General features: G+C 42.7%; 1 protein-coding gene across 2 annotated transcripts; it reads left to right on the forward strand.

Annotated features, from left to right (window-relative positions):
- Window positions 1-77: 77 nt before the first annotated feature.
- prxl2b (peroxiredoxin like 2B) lies at window positions 78-15,440 on the forward strand. Of its 2 annotated transcripts, none has more exons than XM_018725316.2 (7): window positions 78-141; window positions 4,367-4,571; window positions 5,010-5,061; window positions 5,222-5,285; window positions 5,729-5,804; window positions 8,580-8,698; window positions 14,667-15,440. In XM_018725316.2, the coding sequence occupies exons 1-7, from the start codon at window positions 88-90 to the stop codon at window positions 14,691-14,693; spliced, it is 597 nt and encodes a 198-aa protein (XP_018580832.1). In that variant the 5' UTR covers window positions 78-87; the 3' UTR covers window positions 14,694-15,440. The 2 variants fall into 2 exon arrangements, with proteins under 2 accessions (XP_018580832.1, XP_018580831.1); XM_018725315.2 differs by lacking the exon at window positions 78-141 and adding an exon at window positions 1,921-2,090.
- Window positions 15,441-17,519: the final 2,079 nt, after the last annotated feature.

The following is a 17,519-nucleotide window of genomic DNA, read 5'->3' on the forward strand; positions in this document are numbered from 1 at the left end:
ATTCTGACGGCCAGCCTTTCGGTAACCATGGCAACCGTCTTTCCAGCTCGCGCTCCTGCGAGCTGTTCGAAGGAGCGATTGTGTGTTATGGGCACCGATCAGTGTGTGCAGCCCGGTGGCAGTGATCAGAGCCAAGTTCTGGTAATACGAGCTAATTAATTGTGATGATTTAAAGTGTGCCAGAGGGGGGCGCAGCGGGTTTTTCTGGGTCGTATTCTCCGGTGGGTCTGGGGTTCGAGTCCCGCTGGGGGTGCCCTGCCAGGGACTGGCGTCCTGTCCTGGGTGTGTCCCTTGCCCCCTGTGTTGCTGGGTTAGGCTCCGGCTCGCTGCGACCCGCTCGGGACAAGCGGTTTCAGACAATGTGTGTGTGTGAAAGTGTGCAAGGTGACCTTGACTGAAGCTCAGTTAGTGTTCTTTGTAGAATAATATCCATCCATCCATCTCCTGTCCCACTTGTCCTAAAAGGGTCGCGGGTAGAATAATATATTGCTCCATAGTAAATTTCCTACAGTACCTAAAATATTGGCCTATTTCACAATTAAACATTTTAAACTCCACATGCTGCACAAATATGTGAATTAGAAATTGTTGTGTAGAACTGCTATGGAGAGGCATCCCATCCAGGGTGTACCGTGACTAGCCTGGCGGCCACTGCTTTCAAAATGGACTCCAGACCACCACCCTACCAACTTGCTTTAGCGCTTAAACTTACATTGCCATGTAGCCTACGGTTGTTCATTTTGCAAAAGCTTTTCTCCAAAGTGACAGACATCCCAGAAAACAATACAACAGTGCATTACACCAACAGAAGAGATCTAGATGCAGACACATGATTCTTGAGTACAATCAACTTGTCTCATACACCATAATAAACCAGCATACATCAAGAGTAGTTACATAAAGAGATTTTTTTAAAATAACAACATAGTACAGGTATATTGTGAACATATGAGACCAGAGGAGAAATGAGCCTGGAAGAGATGTGTTTGGAGACCCTTCTTGAATGCTGAGAGAGATTCAGCAATTTTGAGTGAGAGAGGGAGGTTATTCCATCACGTTGGAGCCAGAACCAAAAACCTCCGCAGTTTTGATTTTGGACCTTATGTGTGGGACCACCAACGGACAGAGGTGGAAGAGCGAGCAGTCTGGTTGCAGTTAAGCGAGTGATCCGGCATTTTAGGTATTGGGGTTGGCAAAGGCTGAAAGACCAGAGAGAAAGGAATCACAGTAGTCCAGGCAGGATATCGCCATGATCTGGACCAGAAGTTGCCTAGAGTTTGTTGTGAAATCAGGACGGATCTTGCAGACAGTATTCAGAATATATATGCAGGACCTGGTTATGGCTTTCATGTGTTCACCACAGAAGGACAGACTCGAGTGAAGCTCGAGTCTCGCAGGCTCTTAGCTGGTGAGGTAGGTGAAAAGAGTGAGTTGTGCATTAGTGATTCAGTGAGTGATTGAAAAGTATTTCCTTGGGGTATGCTTATTGCCAACACTGTTGTATAACTGATGTGTTTTACAACAGGGGTCATGAGGAAATGTAGATATATAGTGTTTGAAAATATACATTTATTCTGTCTGAGCTCTGAAATTCTCAAAAGCACCTGTTAAGTAATGCACTGTCAATTAGCTAACTACATTTATATGTAAATGCAATCTTTTTTCTTACATTGTCCATATTATGTATAAAATGGATCTGAAAATACAATGTCATAAACTTTGAAATACAAAGGTCACGACGCACATGACAATCTTTTGACAGTCAGCCGCACCCACTCTGAAATTTATGCAAGTTGTGAGTTTATGCAATTAACCCCGCCCCTTGAATGACGAACCGCCTTTGCTCCTTTTGATTGGTGGGATTTTTCAATCTTCAAATTCTCATTGGACATCTCAATATTAGTGGACGTGGTTCTTAGCTTGTCAGTCCTGATACCGCCGACAGAGAGTGGTGTAGTTTCGTTCGCTGATGTTGCTGCTGCTCGTAATTAAACGGTGCAGGACAATTGACTGAGAAGTAACGTAAAATGGCTTCTGTAGATTTGGCCACAGTTGGTCTTAACGTACTGAAGAGAGCTACTTCGGGAGAGGTATGCCAATTCGTGTGTGTTTATGTTGCTTCTGTGCCGTTCGGGAGATGTGAATGCCGCGGTTTAAATAAACCGGGCTTGGATTTACTTATTCAAACAGCGGAATTAAATGCATCCGCTGACCGGATGTTCACCTGAGTCCGTCCATTACGTCACCGTCCAGCCTCGGCGATTGTGTTGGCTCGTGAGTTCGGCTAAGCGCTAGCTAATTTCTTACAGTTTTTAATGTACGTTTCTGAAGTTCACACATGACGTGTCAAGTCAAGTGCAACCTTTTGAAAATACGTTAACGATTAAGGACAAACAGATAGTTTGTCGTTTTAATAAAATGTAACGTAATTCTCCCTCAGCACGTCACGTGCTGCCGCTCCTCCTCAGCCACAGCGACTGGCTCGAGACGAATCGAGAGTGAGTGTCAGCGCGCGGCAGGTGCTTGAGTAGCTGACCGCGTGCGTGCCGCAGCGAACCGGTCGGTTCCCTCACACCTGCCGACTGACAGTACTGCCTCAGTTATGGACGTGGAAGTTGGAGGAAAACAAAAAAAGTCAAGTCAGAAGCAAGCACCGAAGTGAGCTTAGTTTGCTCAACTCGTGAGTACAGTAGGGTAACGTAGTGTAAATGTGGTAAAAAGGCGGGTCTCTTTCCGTTACACACCGGCGACGTAGAACTGCGCAGGAGCCCGGACAGTGAATAGTCACAGACAGTGTGTATTTCTTTTCTTTCTTCCTTCGTTTATAAACGTAAGTATTTACACTTACCATGGCATTAAAGCTGATATTTTCCTCTAAGGCTTAGCGTCGTAATTAATTGTAGGTATTAATCATTTATCCATTTGTACCGTTGGCTACTGGAGCAATTTAGGTACGGTGTCTTTGGGTATTACACAGGTGGAGGTGGGATTCAAACCTGCAAGCTTTGGGTCCCAAGGGCAAGGCAGCAGCTTTAACCACTATGCTACCAGCTTCTCCAAAGTAAATTGCAGTGCTTTTTTTTTATTTTTTAAACAAGAGGCAATTGCATTATTCATCAAAAACATCAGTTGTGTGTGTGTGTGTGTGTGTGTGTGTGTTCTATGATATACAACAGCAGTCCAACTTCACAATGTTCAGTTTAAGTAGCTTGACCTGAAACTGAAATTAACGGGAGAAAGATGGAAAAAATTAAAAGTGGAAGTTATGTGAGTAATTTATACCTTAAAAGTTCTGTTTTTGAGGGAATGTAGCGGGTTTGACCGGGTCCTGCTCTCCAGTGGGTCTGGGGTTCGAGTCCGTGTGCCCTGTGACAGACTGGCGTCCTATACTGGGTGTGTCCCCTCCATCCCTACGCCCTGTGTTGCCGGGTTAGGCTCCAGCTCCCCGCGTGGGACAAGCGGGTTCAGATGATGTGATGTGAAGTTCTGTTTTTTTTCCCAGTTTGCCACTGACATAAAATGATAGAGCGCTTCTCCCGTACCTTTCGGGTGGTCGCTCACCTATGGTTAGCTATCCTTTTTCTGTCACTAATGCTAGAAAGAGGGCAGTGAGTGACTAGTGTTTAGTGCACACCTTCATCCACGATGACTTGTACTGCTACATACACTGCGCTAAGTCGTTTGCCCTTTTATGTAACAGTGTAGCGTAATGCTCTTTCACACGGACAGTCACGCTGCTCAGAGTCACCAGTTCACATGAAACGCCTGTCATCAGACTGTGGAAAGAAACCAGAGCACTGGGAGGAAAAAGTAATTTGTTGTTTAAGTGCAGTTTGATATTTGAACAATCTGTACAGACAGGCGTCTTACAGGTGTCATTTCTTTGACCAGTGGTAGCATGGCAATAGCACAAAATTGGGTTTGAACCAACAGCCTTCAAGTTACAAGTCCATGTAGTTCATTGGTACACATTGCTGCATTGTTTGGATTAAATTTTAATCAGATGTTCTGAGTTTCAGAATTTTCCATTAGAAATCCTTTTAGTCCAAGATTAAGGTTAATCTGTGTCTGGAAAATAAGTGTAGGGTAGAAAAAGGCTTGAAAATAGAGGTTTGTACTGGAATATTTTACACAGGCTAGTTACTGCGACCTCCAGCTGAAGTATCGACTTGTGTAGGTGTTATATTTTTGTTTAAAGGTATTTATGGGGCCCTTTCAAAGCCCACTATGCTAAGGGATAGAAATGTGGCAATGGTGCTTTGCTCTTAGCTTGCATGACCATGACACAGGTTGTTGTGGTACAAGCCTCAGGTGCTAGTCTGACAACCAACCAACCCCCGCCCCCTGCTCCACCTGCTACCATCAGAGCGTTCAGCTGCAGACGCTATGGAGCAACCAGGCGGTGGTTCTGTTCTTTCTCCGCAGGTTTGGCTGCCAGGTGTGCCGTTGGACTGCGGCTGAGGTCAGCAAGCTGGAGGAGAGCTTGAGGGACAACGGCGTGGCACTGATTGGCATTGGCCCAGAGGAAGTGGGCCTCAAGGAGTTTGTGGATGGAGGGTTCTTCAAAGGGGGTGAGCAGTGCAGCATTTTTGGATGTCTACGAAGTATCCTATGACGAAGTGTTTGTCCAATACCTCCTGAATGTGAGAACGCTTGTCTTCACACGAAGCGTCTTTGGCAATGCTACTGCAGCTTATTGAATTCCTGTGTTTTCTAGAATTTAAAAAAAAAAAAAAAAAATCTAAAGGAAAATAACGAAATACTAGTGTTGTGTAAGCGACGTTAAAGTGTTTTTTTCATTGCTATGTTTTTAGAACATTGTGGACCACCAGCTGTCCACAGGGTAGTCTTGTCTGAAACATTGCTCTGTCTCGTCTCTGACTGGGTCATAGTATTATTTCTTTCTTCATTGTGGCTGTGGCTTGCAATGTTGAAAGGAAATGCCAGGAACATGTGTGTGATGCAGTGAAAGTTTTTCTTTCCCCCCCCCCTAAAATTCTGTCCCCAAGATCTTTACATTGATGAGACAAAAAAGTGCTATAAGGACCTGGGCTTCAAAAGGTAACAACTTTTCCTGTTGTTTCTGAACACACATGGGCAAAATATTCTGTTGCCTAATGTATAACATTTGCTTAGATATTGTAAACTGTATTAAAATCTGTAAACATATTTTTGGGGTTTTAAATGGTTGTGCTGAATTTTTGGCTCTCTTGCATAACAGGTACTCAGCTCTGAGCTTGATTCCTGCTGCAATAGGGAAGAAAGTACGAGAGGTTGTCACTAAGGTAACCTTCCAGTGTGCACTTCACTCATTCAGATGGGAGTTCAGCAGTGGTTGTGGCACCTTGTTAGAAGTCTACATTAACCCTCAAACTGTCCTCCTATTTGGTCAGAGTTCTCTATTGCTTTGTGTACCTCACTAACACACTGCCTAACTCATTAACTCTCTGTGCATGAGGTCAGTTGAGTTCACTAGTAAAGAAGTCTTTCTGCACTTTTTCCATGTTTAGAGTTTTGTTTGCTTTCAATTGGACAAAAAGATCTTCCAAGAAAGAAAGTGGTCTGTTTTGAAATGTTTGAATTATTTCCATGAAGTATTTTGTAAATGTCTTGGATCTCAACCAACACAAAAATAGTTGCCCTTGGCTTTTGTAATCAGTTCCAGTGAAATTACACTTACAGACAACTGACAAGAGTGTTGATGTGTGTTTGTGTTTTTGCTCAACAGGCCAATGCTCAGGGCATCCAGGGCAACTTCAGTGGAGACCTCTTGCAGAGTGGAGGGATGCTTATAGTGGCAAAAGGTAATCATGTTGTTAGCTTTGAGACGATGGACTTGCACAGCCTCTTTTGGATCTGCATCTGGATAAAAATACTTAATAGAGTTGTTATAAGAGTTAATGTATTTAACAGCTAACCAGTTCTTAGATACAGTAAATACCTGACTAACCACTGTTATGTTTCTAAACACCACTCAAGTAAGTTGTGCAAGTGTCCAAAAAAAAAAAAAAAGAATAAAGCTTTGACTCTGTGTTACACAGAAACAGCATTTTAATTCCTCTATTTATCATCTACATTTTTGGTTCCTGGATCCATCTTGTTTTTTCCTTAAATATCAGAATCAGAACGGACTTTATTGCCAAGTATGTTCACACATACAAGGAATTTGTCTTGGTGACAGGAACTTCCACAGCACAGACAGATGACAGTGACAAGACAGAAGGGAAGATAGAGTATGTGAATAAGGGTTAAAAAAAAAATATATAAAGTACCCAATATACAAAAATAGTCACTAGATACAAATGCAAGGGAGTGTGAGTAAGAAATATGTGATAAGTAGTTATAAATAGTGTTGTGTATTGCACTGGTTTACTCTCTAGGGAGGATTTAGCTGTTCATGAGGTAGATGGCCTGAGGAAAGAAACTTTTCTTGTGCCTGGCTGTCCTGGTGCTCGGTGCTCTGTAGCGCCGACCAGATGGCAAAGGTTCGAAGAGGAAGTGGCCTGGATGTGAGGGGTCTAGAATGCTTTTGCTAGCCCTTTTACTGACTCTGGACGAGTGCAGTTCTCTGAGAGCTGGGGGGGATGTGCCGATGATTCTTCAGCAGTCCGAACTATCTGCTGTAGTCTTCTGATGTCTGATTTCATAGCTGAGCCGAACCAGACAGTTATAGAGGTGCAGAGGACAGACTGGATGACTGCGGAGTAGAATTGCATCAGTAGCTCCTGTGGCAGGTTGAACTTCCTCAGCTGGCGAAGGAAGTACAACCTCTGCTGGGCCTTCTTCACAATAGAGTCTATGTGAGGCTCCCACTTCAGGTCCTGTGAGATGGTGGTGCCCAGGAACCTGAATGACTCCACTGTTGCCACAGTGCTGTTCATGATGGTGAGTGGGGATAATGCTGAGGTGTTTCTCCTAAAGTCCACATGTTCAGCTCCAGGTTGTTATGACTGCACCAGACAGCCAGCTCTTGGACCTCCTGTCTGTAAGCAGGCTCACCACCATCCCGGATGAGACCAATGAGTGTGATGTCATCTGCGTACTTCAGGAGCTTGACAGAGGGGTCTTTTGCGGTACAGTCGTTAGTATACAGGGAGAAGAGCAGTGGGGGGAGCACACATCCCTGGGGGGTGCCAGTACTGATTGTGCGAGTATTGGATGAGAATTTTCCCAGCCTCGCTATCTGCTGCCTGTCTGTCAAAAAAGTTGATGATCCATCAACAGATGGAGGTGGGCACAGAAAGTTGGGTTAATTTGGACAGGAGGAGGTGTGGGATGATGGTGTTGAAGGCTGAGCTGAAGTCCACAAACAGGATTCTTGCATAAGTCCCTGGTTTGTCCAGATGTTGCAGGATGTAGTGCAGTCACATGTTGACTGCATCATCCCCAGACCTCTTTGCTCGGTAAGCAAACTGCAGGGGGTCCAGCAAGGGTCCAGTGATGTCCTTCAGGTAGGCCAACACCAGTCTTTCAAGTGACTTCATGACCACAGATGTTAAGGTGACAGGTCTGTAGTCATTAAGTCCTGTGATTTTGGGTTTCTTCAGAATGGGGATGATGGAGCGTTTGAAGCAGGAAGGAACTTTGCACATCTCCAGTGATCTGCAATATGCACAATCATTACAATTATGAGTAATGTAGTAAACAAATACAACAAATCCTACTTTTACAAAAGCAGAAGAATAGTTCATGAGATGACTTGTTGCACTTCAACAGATTGTAAAATGATAATGTAATCATAATTTATCTAAACGTCTAAATATAATTGACAAATACAAGTTCTACATTTGTCTTACATATATGTGGTATGTGAACATTTTTACACAGACTTTATGTAAGCAATATAGTGGACAAGTTGCAAAAGTGTAAGCTGTGGTATAATAGCAGAAGAACTGAATTAGAAACCATTGGTCAAACCTGGAAATAGAAAGATGATCACATTGGTAGGTAGATTGGCACAAGTTCATTGCAGTGTTTGTGGACATTTTGATAGGTGATTTGTTTTAAAATTCTGAGATTTGTGCAGTTAGGAAGGACAACACCACATGACTTGTGTTTATTTGAACAATCACAAGTTTCCTGACCTTGTTTGAAAATGGCTCCTTTGGGTAGTGGCTAGATCTGCTGCCCTTGGACCTAACAGTTGTGGTTTTGAATCCCACTTCTAGTTGCAATACCCCTGAGCGAAGTACTTAACCTCAGTTGCTCCAGTAAAATTACCCAGCTGTATGAATGGGTAAATAATTGTAAATTGCTTTGGAGAAAAGTGTGAGCAAAAGGAATAAATATGTTAATTGATATTAAGCTTTCTTTTCATTGCTCACTGCACAATATGACCACCAGGGGGCAGTGCAGTATTGATGATTTTTATTGGCTGAATGTGGAGCTCAGCTTCACAAAAACAATAATAATGGAAGATTGAAATATTTATGTAGAAGAGACAAACTGTGTGTTCATACTAGCTGTTTGCTTTTCCCTGTGTGTTTTCTCCATTGTTATGGATAAATGTAAAAGTTGGTATGCCTCAGTTTCTATAAGGTGATCAGTTCTTGTCTTTTTCTTACTATATTTCTTGGCAGGTGGAGAGAAGGTGCTGCTTCACTTTGTCCAGGATTCTCCTGGAGACTATGTGCCTCTGGAGGACATTGTTAGAGCTCTGGGCATCACTGCCAATGTGCAAGCAGGAGAGAAACCTCAGGTGAGAACTGGACTGCAGGCTAAGGCGAGAGACCCCAGTGGTGGCAAATAGGAGAGAGAGACAAGTGAAGGGTCAGGAGTGAGTGTTTTCAGAGTGGCTGCTGCCAGTGAATGATTTGATGAATGCCTGGAGGGAAAAAAAACATTGTGTGAGAAAGGGAGGGTTCAAGGGATGGGAAGGGAATTGGCAGAAACAGATTATTTTTCCCCAGACATGAAGACAGGAGAACAACATTGGAAAACAAATATTGCTGCCCTTTCAGTAGTTCTTGTTCAGTCTCTGCAGGCAATATTTGTAGTCTAATATTTTCCTTTTCAGATTGTGATTTTGGACCCAAGTCAGAACTCAGTAGTGGCCTTTAGAATCAGCTTCCACATACTGTGACTTGCGACTAAGTATAACTAGTATGACTCTACAGAACTGCGCAGAAATTCCTCAAATAGGAGAATGATAGTGAGTATGATTAAGACAAAGTTGGAAGTTGGGTTTGTGTTTAGGTCTTAATGCTTGGAAACTTTAGGCAACTGGGATCGCTCATAAAACTAACTGGTAAGTTTCACCTCCAGCTGTAGTACCCTTGAGCAAGGTAATTATTCTATTCTAAATTGCTCCAGAAAAATTATGCAGCTGTATAAATGGGTATGTAATTGTAAGTAGATTAATGTAAGTCGCTTTGGGGAAAGGCATCAGGTAGGTACAATAAATAAATGTAAAACAGTCTACCCAAATGCTTTTGCTGTTCCTCTTGTTTTGACAGTGTAAAATGTGTGACCACACACTGCACAGAGAGGGGGAGAGTGGTATTGATTTCTGGCAACATCTCTGTGGTGGCTGTACCAGTTGACCCTCTGTGTTGTCAGTGGAAGGGCTTCTCTGAAGACCCAGCTTCCCACAAATTCACTACATGTGTACTTTTGCTTTTGCTGACACAGAACATGCATTTTTCATGAAAATGCCATTGATTGCTTGAACCCAGCTGTAGTCCTTTCTGTTTTTGGAGACGAGCCATGCCGCATGCCCATCTTTGTTGCTTGCAGTTTTGAGCATGTACAGACTCCCTTGCAGGTAGTTTCAAAGATGTTGGCCCCCAGCTATGTTGTCATGAGCAATCAAATGTGGAACACCGTCCTCACCTGTTAGCTGTCGCAGCTGTGGTAAACACCTGGCACTCAGGTGCGAGTCAGAGAATCAAGGCTATAACTGGGGAGGCAGTTGTGCTGGGAGGGCACAGAGGGATGAGAGCAATTGTCCTGGGAGATGAAGGGGTTCTTCTCTTTCTCATTACGTTGGGGCATAATAAATCTCGAGGCGTGCCACTAAAGGGGGAAATAATGGAGGCATGCTGAGACAGCCCGGAAAAAACAAACCTTCCTTTTCCTATTCCTCAGGCTCACAGGGGTAGCACCATGTCCTTTATGGGCTGGTGTATTGTTAACAAGCAGGAAGATTTAGTAATTTATTTCGGTCTTTACTCCAACACTTCCGTGGCCGACCTTCTGCCGTGACGTGAATAACCTCCTGATGCACTCAGTCACAATGTTCAGCCCCAAGTCGTGGCCGTGAGTGTGTGAGTGAAAAGTGTGTGTGCCTTTTCTCTCCATGGTGTGCCACACTAAAGTCTTTTCAGAGAGGAGGGAAGTATTAAAGATGGGCGTGTGGGACTGAATATTTGTCGTCTACTGTGTAATTCAGTTGCTCCTGTAAAATGTATATATGTATACAGTATGTAAAATGGGAAGAGCAGTGACTGCACAGTGGTGTAGCAGGTACTGCTGGTGCCTCACATCTCCTTGGCTCTGACAGGATGTGGGTTCAAATTCAGCTTAGTGTATATGGAGTATGCATGTTCTCCCCTTGCTCATTTGAGCTTCCTCTGTGCTCTTTTACATCATACATTCATTCATTTAGCTGATGCTCTTGTCCAAAGTAACTTCTAGTGTTTAGCTACTTACAATTATTTACCCATTTATATAGCTGCATAATTTTACTGGAGCAATTTAGGGTTATTTCCATGCTCAAGGGTACTGCAGATAGAGGTGGGAATCAAGCTTGTGACCTTTGGCTCTAAAGAGAGCAGTTCTAACAACTACACTACTAGCTATCACCTGTTTTACTCCGTAAGACCCATGTTTCAGGTTAACTGGTGGCTATTATTTATTGTTCATAAAGCTCCAGAGATTTTTACCTGTAGCTTTGACCTTTTTATAACCAGATCATCTCTTCTACATAGGGGTCATACATTGAATGTAGTTTAAATAACACATGTCTTTACCGGTGTCAGTTTAAGCACCAAAGTCACTAACTTGCTGTATAGCACCAGTGACAAATGTTCAGTTTTGCGACACTGTCAAAGGCAAGTCACCCGTCAACCTTACCTAGCTGCTTAAATACAGGCTGCTCACTAGCTGGAAAAATTAACATTAGATTAACCATGAAAAATTAACATTAGATTAACCATGCCTGTCCTGATAGGCACTGACTTCGGTGTCGTATGTCATCCCTTTTAGCTGTGGCTCATCACAAAAGGCACTGAAATCCAGAGAGATTTACTCACATATTTACGTTGTAGAGGGGTAACTTTATTAGAGATGAATACAGATGGTTGCAGCTTTTAGATGTTGTTCTTTGCCTTAGTGTCTTTACGTGCTATAACTTCTATCTAAAACAGGCTATTGCAATATTATATGAAAATACATGAGCAAAGGTAGGTTGTATGGCAGTGTTTTGTTAAAGTAAATGTAACCTATTGTACAGCCACAGACAATCCCAAAGTACCTTGAGTTGTTTAACATAACATTCAAGAGCAGAGCAGCTGTTTGTGTGGTGTGTTGATTAGGAGACACACTGGCATATGCAGCTACTGTACCACTGGGTCAGTCGTTTGTGTTTTCTTTGAATTGTCTTAATAGTTGTCAGATGACACGGTGGCACCACGAATAGCATCGTTCTCACAGCATTTGGATGGTGCAAGAGGATGTGGGTTCAATTCCCAGTTCAGTCTGTGTGGAGGCTGCATGTCATTGTCATGTTGGTGTCAGTTTCCTTCAGGTGTTCCAGTTTCCTCCCACCATCCTAAGAGCTGTTTTAGATGGGGCTAGCTGGTAGTGCAGTGGTTAGAACTTCTACCTTTGGACCCAGAGGTTGCAGGTTTGAATCCCACTTGTTGCTTCAGTGCCCTTAAGCAAGGTTCTTACCCTAAATTGCTCCAGTATAATTACCCAGTTGTGTAAATGGGTACATAATTGTAAGTAGCTGTATGTCACTCTGGAGAAAAGTGTTAAATGAATAAATTCTAAATGAATTCCTAACTTTTAAACTGCCTTTAGTATGTGTGTGACAGTGTGTCACATTGTGCTGATGTGTAGGTAGTGTACTATGGTATATCTTGTCTTGTAAGTCTCCTTGGATGAAAAGATGTCATCTAAATACTCCATGGTGTTCATTGGAAATCACTGAGGAGAAAAGTGCCGGAGAAGAGAATAAATGTAATTGGTGCACAAAAGGCTTTCCAGAGACCATGAAGGAGTGTGTGTGCTGTTATGTTTCTTTAATTACATATCGATTAAGAATGAGGATAATCCTATTTTAGTCAGAAGCAGGAACCCAGCATTATCTTCCCAGCGACACTCTCCGGAATTTGGTAGCACACGCATCTCGGGGTTTCTGCTGTCTGCTTTTTCCTCAGACTTGCTAGTTGCGTCATCAGGGTTTATGTCTTGTTTTACTTTGACTGGGTTGTGCACAAGGTGTTTTTTGCAATGTCCAAAAATACGCCAGAAAAGAAAACAAATGGTGGCTCCCCCACCCTATTGTGCACTTGCCCTCCCCTCTTCACCCAGTCTCATGGCCAGTGGCATCACGGTTTTTCCAAAATCCTCAACCAAGACAAATAAACTAGAGGAAAATGTGCAGATAAAGCGGACGTTTCCTGTGTCGTGCTGTAATATGTGGTTTGCATGGCCTAGAAATGATCTGATGACTCTGGTCCTCCAGATGCCTGGGCTAGAGAAGGGCTTTGGTGACACTGACCACACACTTTCAAGCCATCCATGTCTGAACTACTTTGTTTGTGCAGATGGAGTTTTTTAAGTAGCAAATTATTGAAATCCCCCCCCCCCCCCCCCGTACTTCTGAAAACAGTGTGGGGAGGGATTTTGGAAAGCTCCGTGTGGAGACCTCCATGCCATGGTGAGACATTTAGGCAGTGACAGGAAGCTGCTGTCTCACTAAAAGAACAATCGAGAGCTAAAAGTAGTGCGTGTGTGATTGAAAGATGTGTCTAGACATTCATATGACAGCTTGGTCAATTGAAACGGAAGCACAATAGTTACCCTTTGGCCCCGGGCCACCGTTCCCCCTCCCTACCAATGGGGCAGGCAGGTCTGGGCTTTGTTTGCCAGTAAACAAAGTGTCACTCAGTGGACCCTATCTGGGGGGGGATCTGCGTCGCACACCGTAGGCTTGTTCTTTACACACTCCACACCCTGGGTTAAGGGTTATAGGATATTATTCTGTCCTCCGCCACAGGAAGGAAGAAGTAACCCACCTGAACGTAGAGGCCATAGAGCACTGACAAAGGAGGGCAACGTACAACGCTATTCAGAATTTCCCCCATCTTCACATTGCAGTGCATGAGGGTCAGCCTGATGTCACTTTACTTTGTTCACGTGTGTTGCTACGTTTCTCTGTCTGCTAGCAGTGCCAGCAGAGTTTCCACTGGTGACACAGTTCAACCACATGTCAGCCTTACTTGCTTCTACAAAGGGAGGGAATTATGTTTGTAATCACTCTGCAACATTACATGGTTTGCACAAGTTTTACACTGTTGAAAGCTTAGGTGATGCAGGTAATGGTTTTGCCTAAGCGGCCAGGCTTCCCACCTCTGATATTAGTTGTGCGGCAAAGTTGCCGTGTTTCCTGTAACATCTGTTCACTAGGCCCCTAAGTATGTTTGGGAATGTGTATGAAAATGAAATTGTGTTCTCTGGTCTAATTAGCGTCCTACAGTGTATTCCCACACTCCCCCACATAGGAAAGAACAATACCAGACCCGGTGCAATTCTCAGAAAGGCTCTGATTGCATAGCATTTAGAACAGGATGTAGTAAGAAACAGGAAGGCTACGTGCCTCCATTTCACCTACAGCAATTGGGCCCCCCGTTGGGCACAAACTGTTTAATTCACGTCGCTTCCTTTACCTCTGTTGTGCTCAAACGACTTGCTCTTTGGCATTGGGAGGAAACGGGAGGCCGATGTAACTCCAAGAGCACAAAGCAGTCAACGTGCAGTCGTAGTGCCTCTGCCCTGCTGCTCTCCAGTGCTTTCCACATGTAGAGTCGCACTGATGTGTTTTCCCATCCTGTGTGCGGATTGGACAGGAAGGTGCAGGTGGGGGTTTTTGGGGGACCACAGAGAATTGTAATCTTTCTTTTACACTTCAAATAATATTAGATCTTGTCTTTTAATGATACGTACGCTTTTCATTTGAAAGCCATCAACCAAATCTCATTTTACCTCTAGAAATAGCAACACCATGTACTGTTGAAGAGTGGTGTTCATTTTTACATTTAGTTTTCTCCAAAGAAACTTACAAGGTTGTTACTTACAGTTATTTACCCATTTATACAGTTGGGTAATTTTACTGGAGCAATTTAGGGTAATTACTTTGCTCAGGGTACTATAGCTGGGATTCAAACCTAGAACCTTTGGGTCCGAAGGCAGCAGCTCTAGCCACTATGCTACCAGCTCTCCCACCTCCTTGAGATTGCCAGTGTTCATTCCAACATTATTGCATAGTGTAATCAGGGTATTAATTTATGGATGTTAATGTACACTTATTGGATACAAAGTTTTGTATCCATGAGGCTGTCAGAGGAAGTAAACCACTTCCTGGGATTGGGGTTCGAAGCAGTGGTTGGTGAAATGGGTGGAATTAATTTAACATCTTTATTTCTCTATATCTCTTGCAGTGCAATGATGATGTCTGCTCAAGATAAGCAACTCATTCCGATTTCCTTTCTCCCACAAATGGGAAGGAGTCTGAGGACCTGATTGGGATCTGAAGAAGTCGAACCTGCCTCTTGCAACCCTAATATGTTAATCACCATGGTTACGCACTATTCATCTTGGTTATGACATTAATTTTTCACTTGACTTTGAGAATGTCAATACAAGAATTGGGCTGATACAGTACAAGGACCCTTTGTGCCACACACCTACTTTTTTTTTTTTTTTTCCCCTCAAATTGGGAGGAGGAAAAGTGGTACAAGAATTCTTTTGTTGCAGTATCATTAACCATATGTTTACTGTAGAGATTTGCTATAACATCTGTTTGGCAGCAACTGCAAGTAAAAACAGGAGCGCTTAATTCTGAACCACTATTTAAATGTATTGCATAAATTACGTCTAAATTACCTAATTAAGACTTGGCTCAAAATCTGTCAAATCCCATTTTCTTTAGTAAACATAAATACAGGTCATTTCCATCGTAACAATACGCTGTTAACATGCATGTAATTTTTTCCTGTTTTGGCAGTCAATGTACAGTCTAAACAGAAGTGCATTATGTAATATTTAAAAACCCGAACTGCTGAAGTAAATTTTTGTTGAGAATTTGTACTTGAGGTTGCATGTTGAATATCTCTGAAAGTCTTAATGAACAAACAATTGCCTTTTCAAGTACATTAATGCGTTCTGTGAGGCTTCTATACTAACCTCACCTGGATTTTTAAACGTTTTCGGAAGTTTGCTATAAAATTGTCCTGTATTGTTCAGTGAATTTATATTTGTAATAAAAACTGTACAGTTATGTGGTGTTTCAGCATCCCCTTTCCATCCCAATTTCAGTTTAGATGTACAATGAACACTTACTTTTTATACATTATATAGATTTACACTCCAGCGCATAGGCGGTTGTCAAACGGTTTGTCTCTACGTAGTAGTAAAAACAGATCTCACTGTGAATGTGTGTAAACTGCTAAATATATTTTGGTAAGGGTTACAAGAGTTAAGTACCTTGCTCAAGGGTACAACACCTAGAGGTTGGATTTGAACTCTTGTGTCCAAAGGCAGCAGCTGTAACCGCAACATTACTGGTTTCAAACAATTAGCAGCACCTCTTTGCTCTCATCTCACTTCTGAGGATTTCGCTGGCTGTTGTCAACAGTCCATCCTTCACAATCTGCTAAAGTAAAGAAGTCCCTTTTACTGCAGACCAACTGTAGTACTTTCTTACCGTCAGCTGCGTTCTTCTCTGGGTTTCGTTATTTGCCGAGTTGTTCCTACTTTATTATTTTGACTTTATTGGTTTAACTCTAGCATGATAAAAGAAATGCCATTTCAGTGTTCATAATGTGAATAGTAAGTTAATTATCAATACAGGTTAAAATAATGGCTCATTTCATTTAAATGTACCAGCAGTCTTAGTGGTCTGAGGAATTTTAAGTTCTTGTAGCTGGTCATTGTGAGTGGGAGTAAGCTGTAGAATGCCTGCAAACGTATGTTAATATTGCAGCGGGATGGAGGCACAGCTGAACCTGGAGACAACCTATCGGGGAGGAACAAGCACCAGGTGCAGCAGCAGCTTCCCCAGTCACGGAAAGGACTCGTCTTTGGAAGCTGAACGTTTAGAGGAGGTTAATGCAGTTTGAATTAAGACCTAGAGCAACAGTGTGTGGTTGGAGTAACAAAATAAATTTGTGCTAGAATTATACTGTTAAATTCTTTTAAAAATGTTTTATGGCTACAAAGCCATTATGCTTAATCATTTATCTGATGCTTTTCCAAAGCAACTTGTTAAGCTGCTTACAATTATTTACCCATTTATACAGCTGGCTAATTTTTATTGGCACAATTTAGGGTAAGTACCTTGCTCAAGGGTACTACACCTGGAGGTGGGATTCAAACTTGTACCTTTTAGGTCCAACAATAGCAGCTCTAACCACAACACTCCCAACTGTCTTGTTCCTTTGCCTTAACTGATTGAACTAAGTAGACTTGTGTGTTTGTGAGTCAGGCAAATATGGATTTTGTTAGGAAAAGCAAAGTGAAGTAGGTCCTCCTGGTTGAACACTCCTCACATCCAACAGTTTGCCGTACTAATTCGGTGACAAGTTCTCTGCATTTTCTGACCACAACTTCACTGTCAGCATTAGCAGTGAGCCCTCATTTATACACTTAAATTAGACATTTAGCTGCAGTATCTTGGCTCTTAACATGCTATGCTCATTAATTTGTTTTGTATTTGAATTGTCACTGAGAGTAGCTCATTTTGTTGCGCAGCAGGCTTAATTTATCACAAACGTTTTTTTCTATGAGACAAAACGGAATGCAGTAGGCCCTTGTCTTGAGAATGTCTGAATAGCAAACTTTGAGAAGTATTTCATAAATCTTTCCTTCATAAGAAGGCGAGTAACTGTGAAGTGTCTCCTCTCTATTGTTCTCCACTTCTGAGTTGATGTGCAATTTTGTGCTTCAAAGTAAATAACACACAGCTTACAAGATATTGTTTTCAATGTCTTCTTATGCTTGTGTCGGGTATTAGTGAATTTCATGTGATGCGGAGTAAAAGAAGGGATCGAGGAGCTGCCAACTGAGCGCCATCACCCTGGTTTTGTTCATTACTGAGCTTTTTTATTTATAGTGTTACAAATACTTGTCGAGCACCCAGGCATGTGCCCAAGGTGTTTTGGCTCACCAGAGGGAGGGCTTGTCTGCCTCCCTGCTATGAGCAATCTGCTTAAGGGGGTGAGGGATAGTGATGCCCTGTTCACGTTCAGAAATCTTTGCTGTTGCCTCCCTCCCTGCATAGCTGTCTGACTTGC

The sequence above is a fragment of the Scleropages formosus genome, chromosome 22 (assembly GCF_900964775.1).
Source record: "Scleropages formosus chromosome 22, fSclFor1.1, whole genome shotgun sequence".
In the NCBI taxonomy this organism is placed as follows: domain Eukaryota; kingdom Metazoa; phylum Chordata; class Actinopteri; order Osteoglossiformes; family Osteoglossidae; genus Scleropages; species Scleropages formosus.

Excerpts from the sequence above, each read along its gene's own strand:
- prxl2b (XM_018725315.2), top strand. The coding sequence starts at position 2,028 with ATGGCTTCTGTAGATTTGGCCACAGTTGGTCTTAACGTACTGAAGAGA. Across the intron at positions 2,091-4,366 it reads AGAGAGCTACTTCGGGAGAG|AGCGTTCAGCTGCAGACGCT; the intron begins GTATGCCAATTC and ends TGCTACCATCAG. Across the intron at positions 5,805-8,579 it reads GATGCTTATAGTGGCAAAAG|GTGGAGAGAAGGTGCTGCTT; the intron begins GTAATCATGTTG and ends ATTTCTTGGCAG.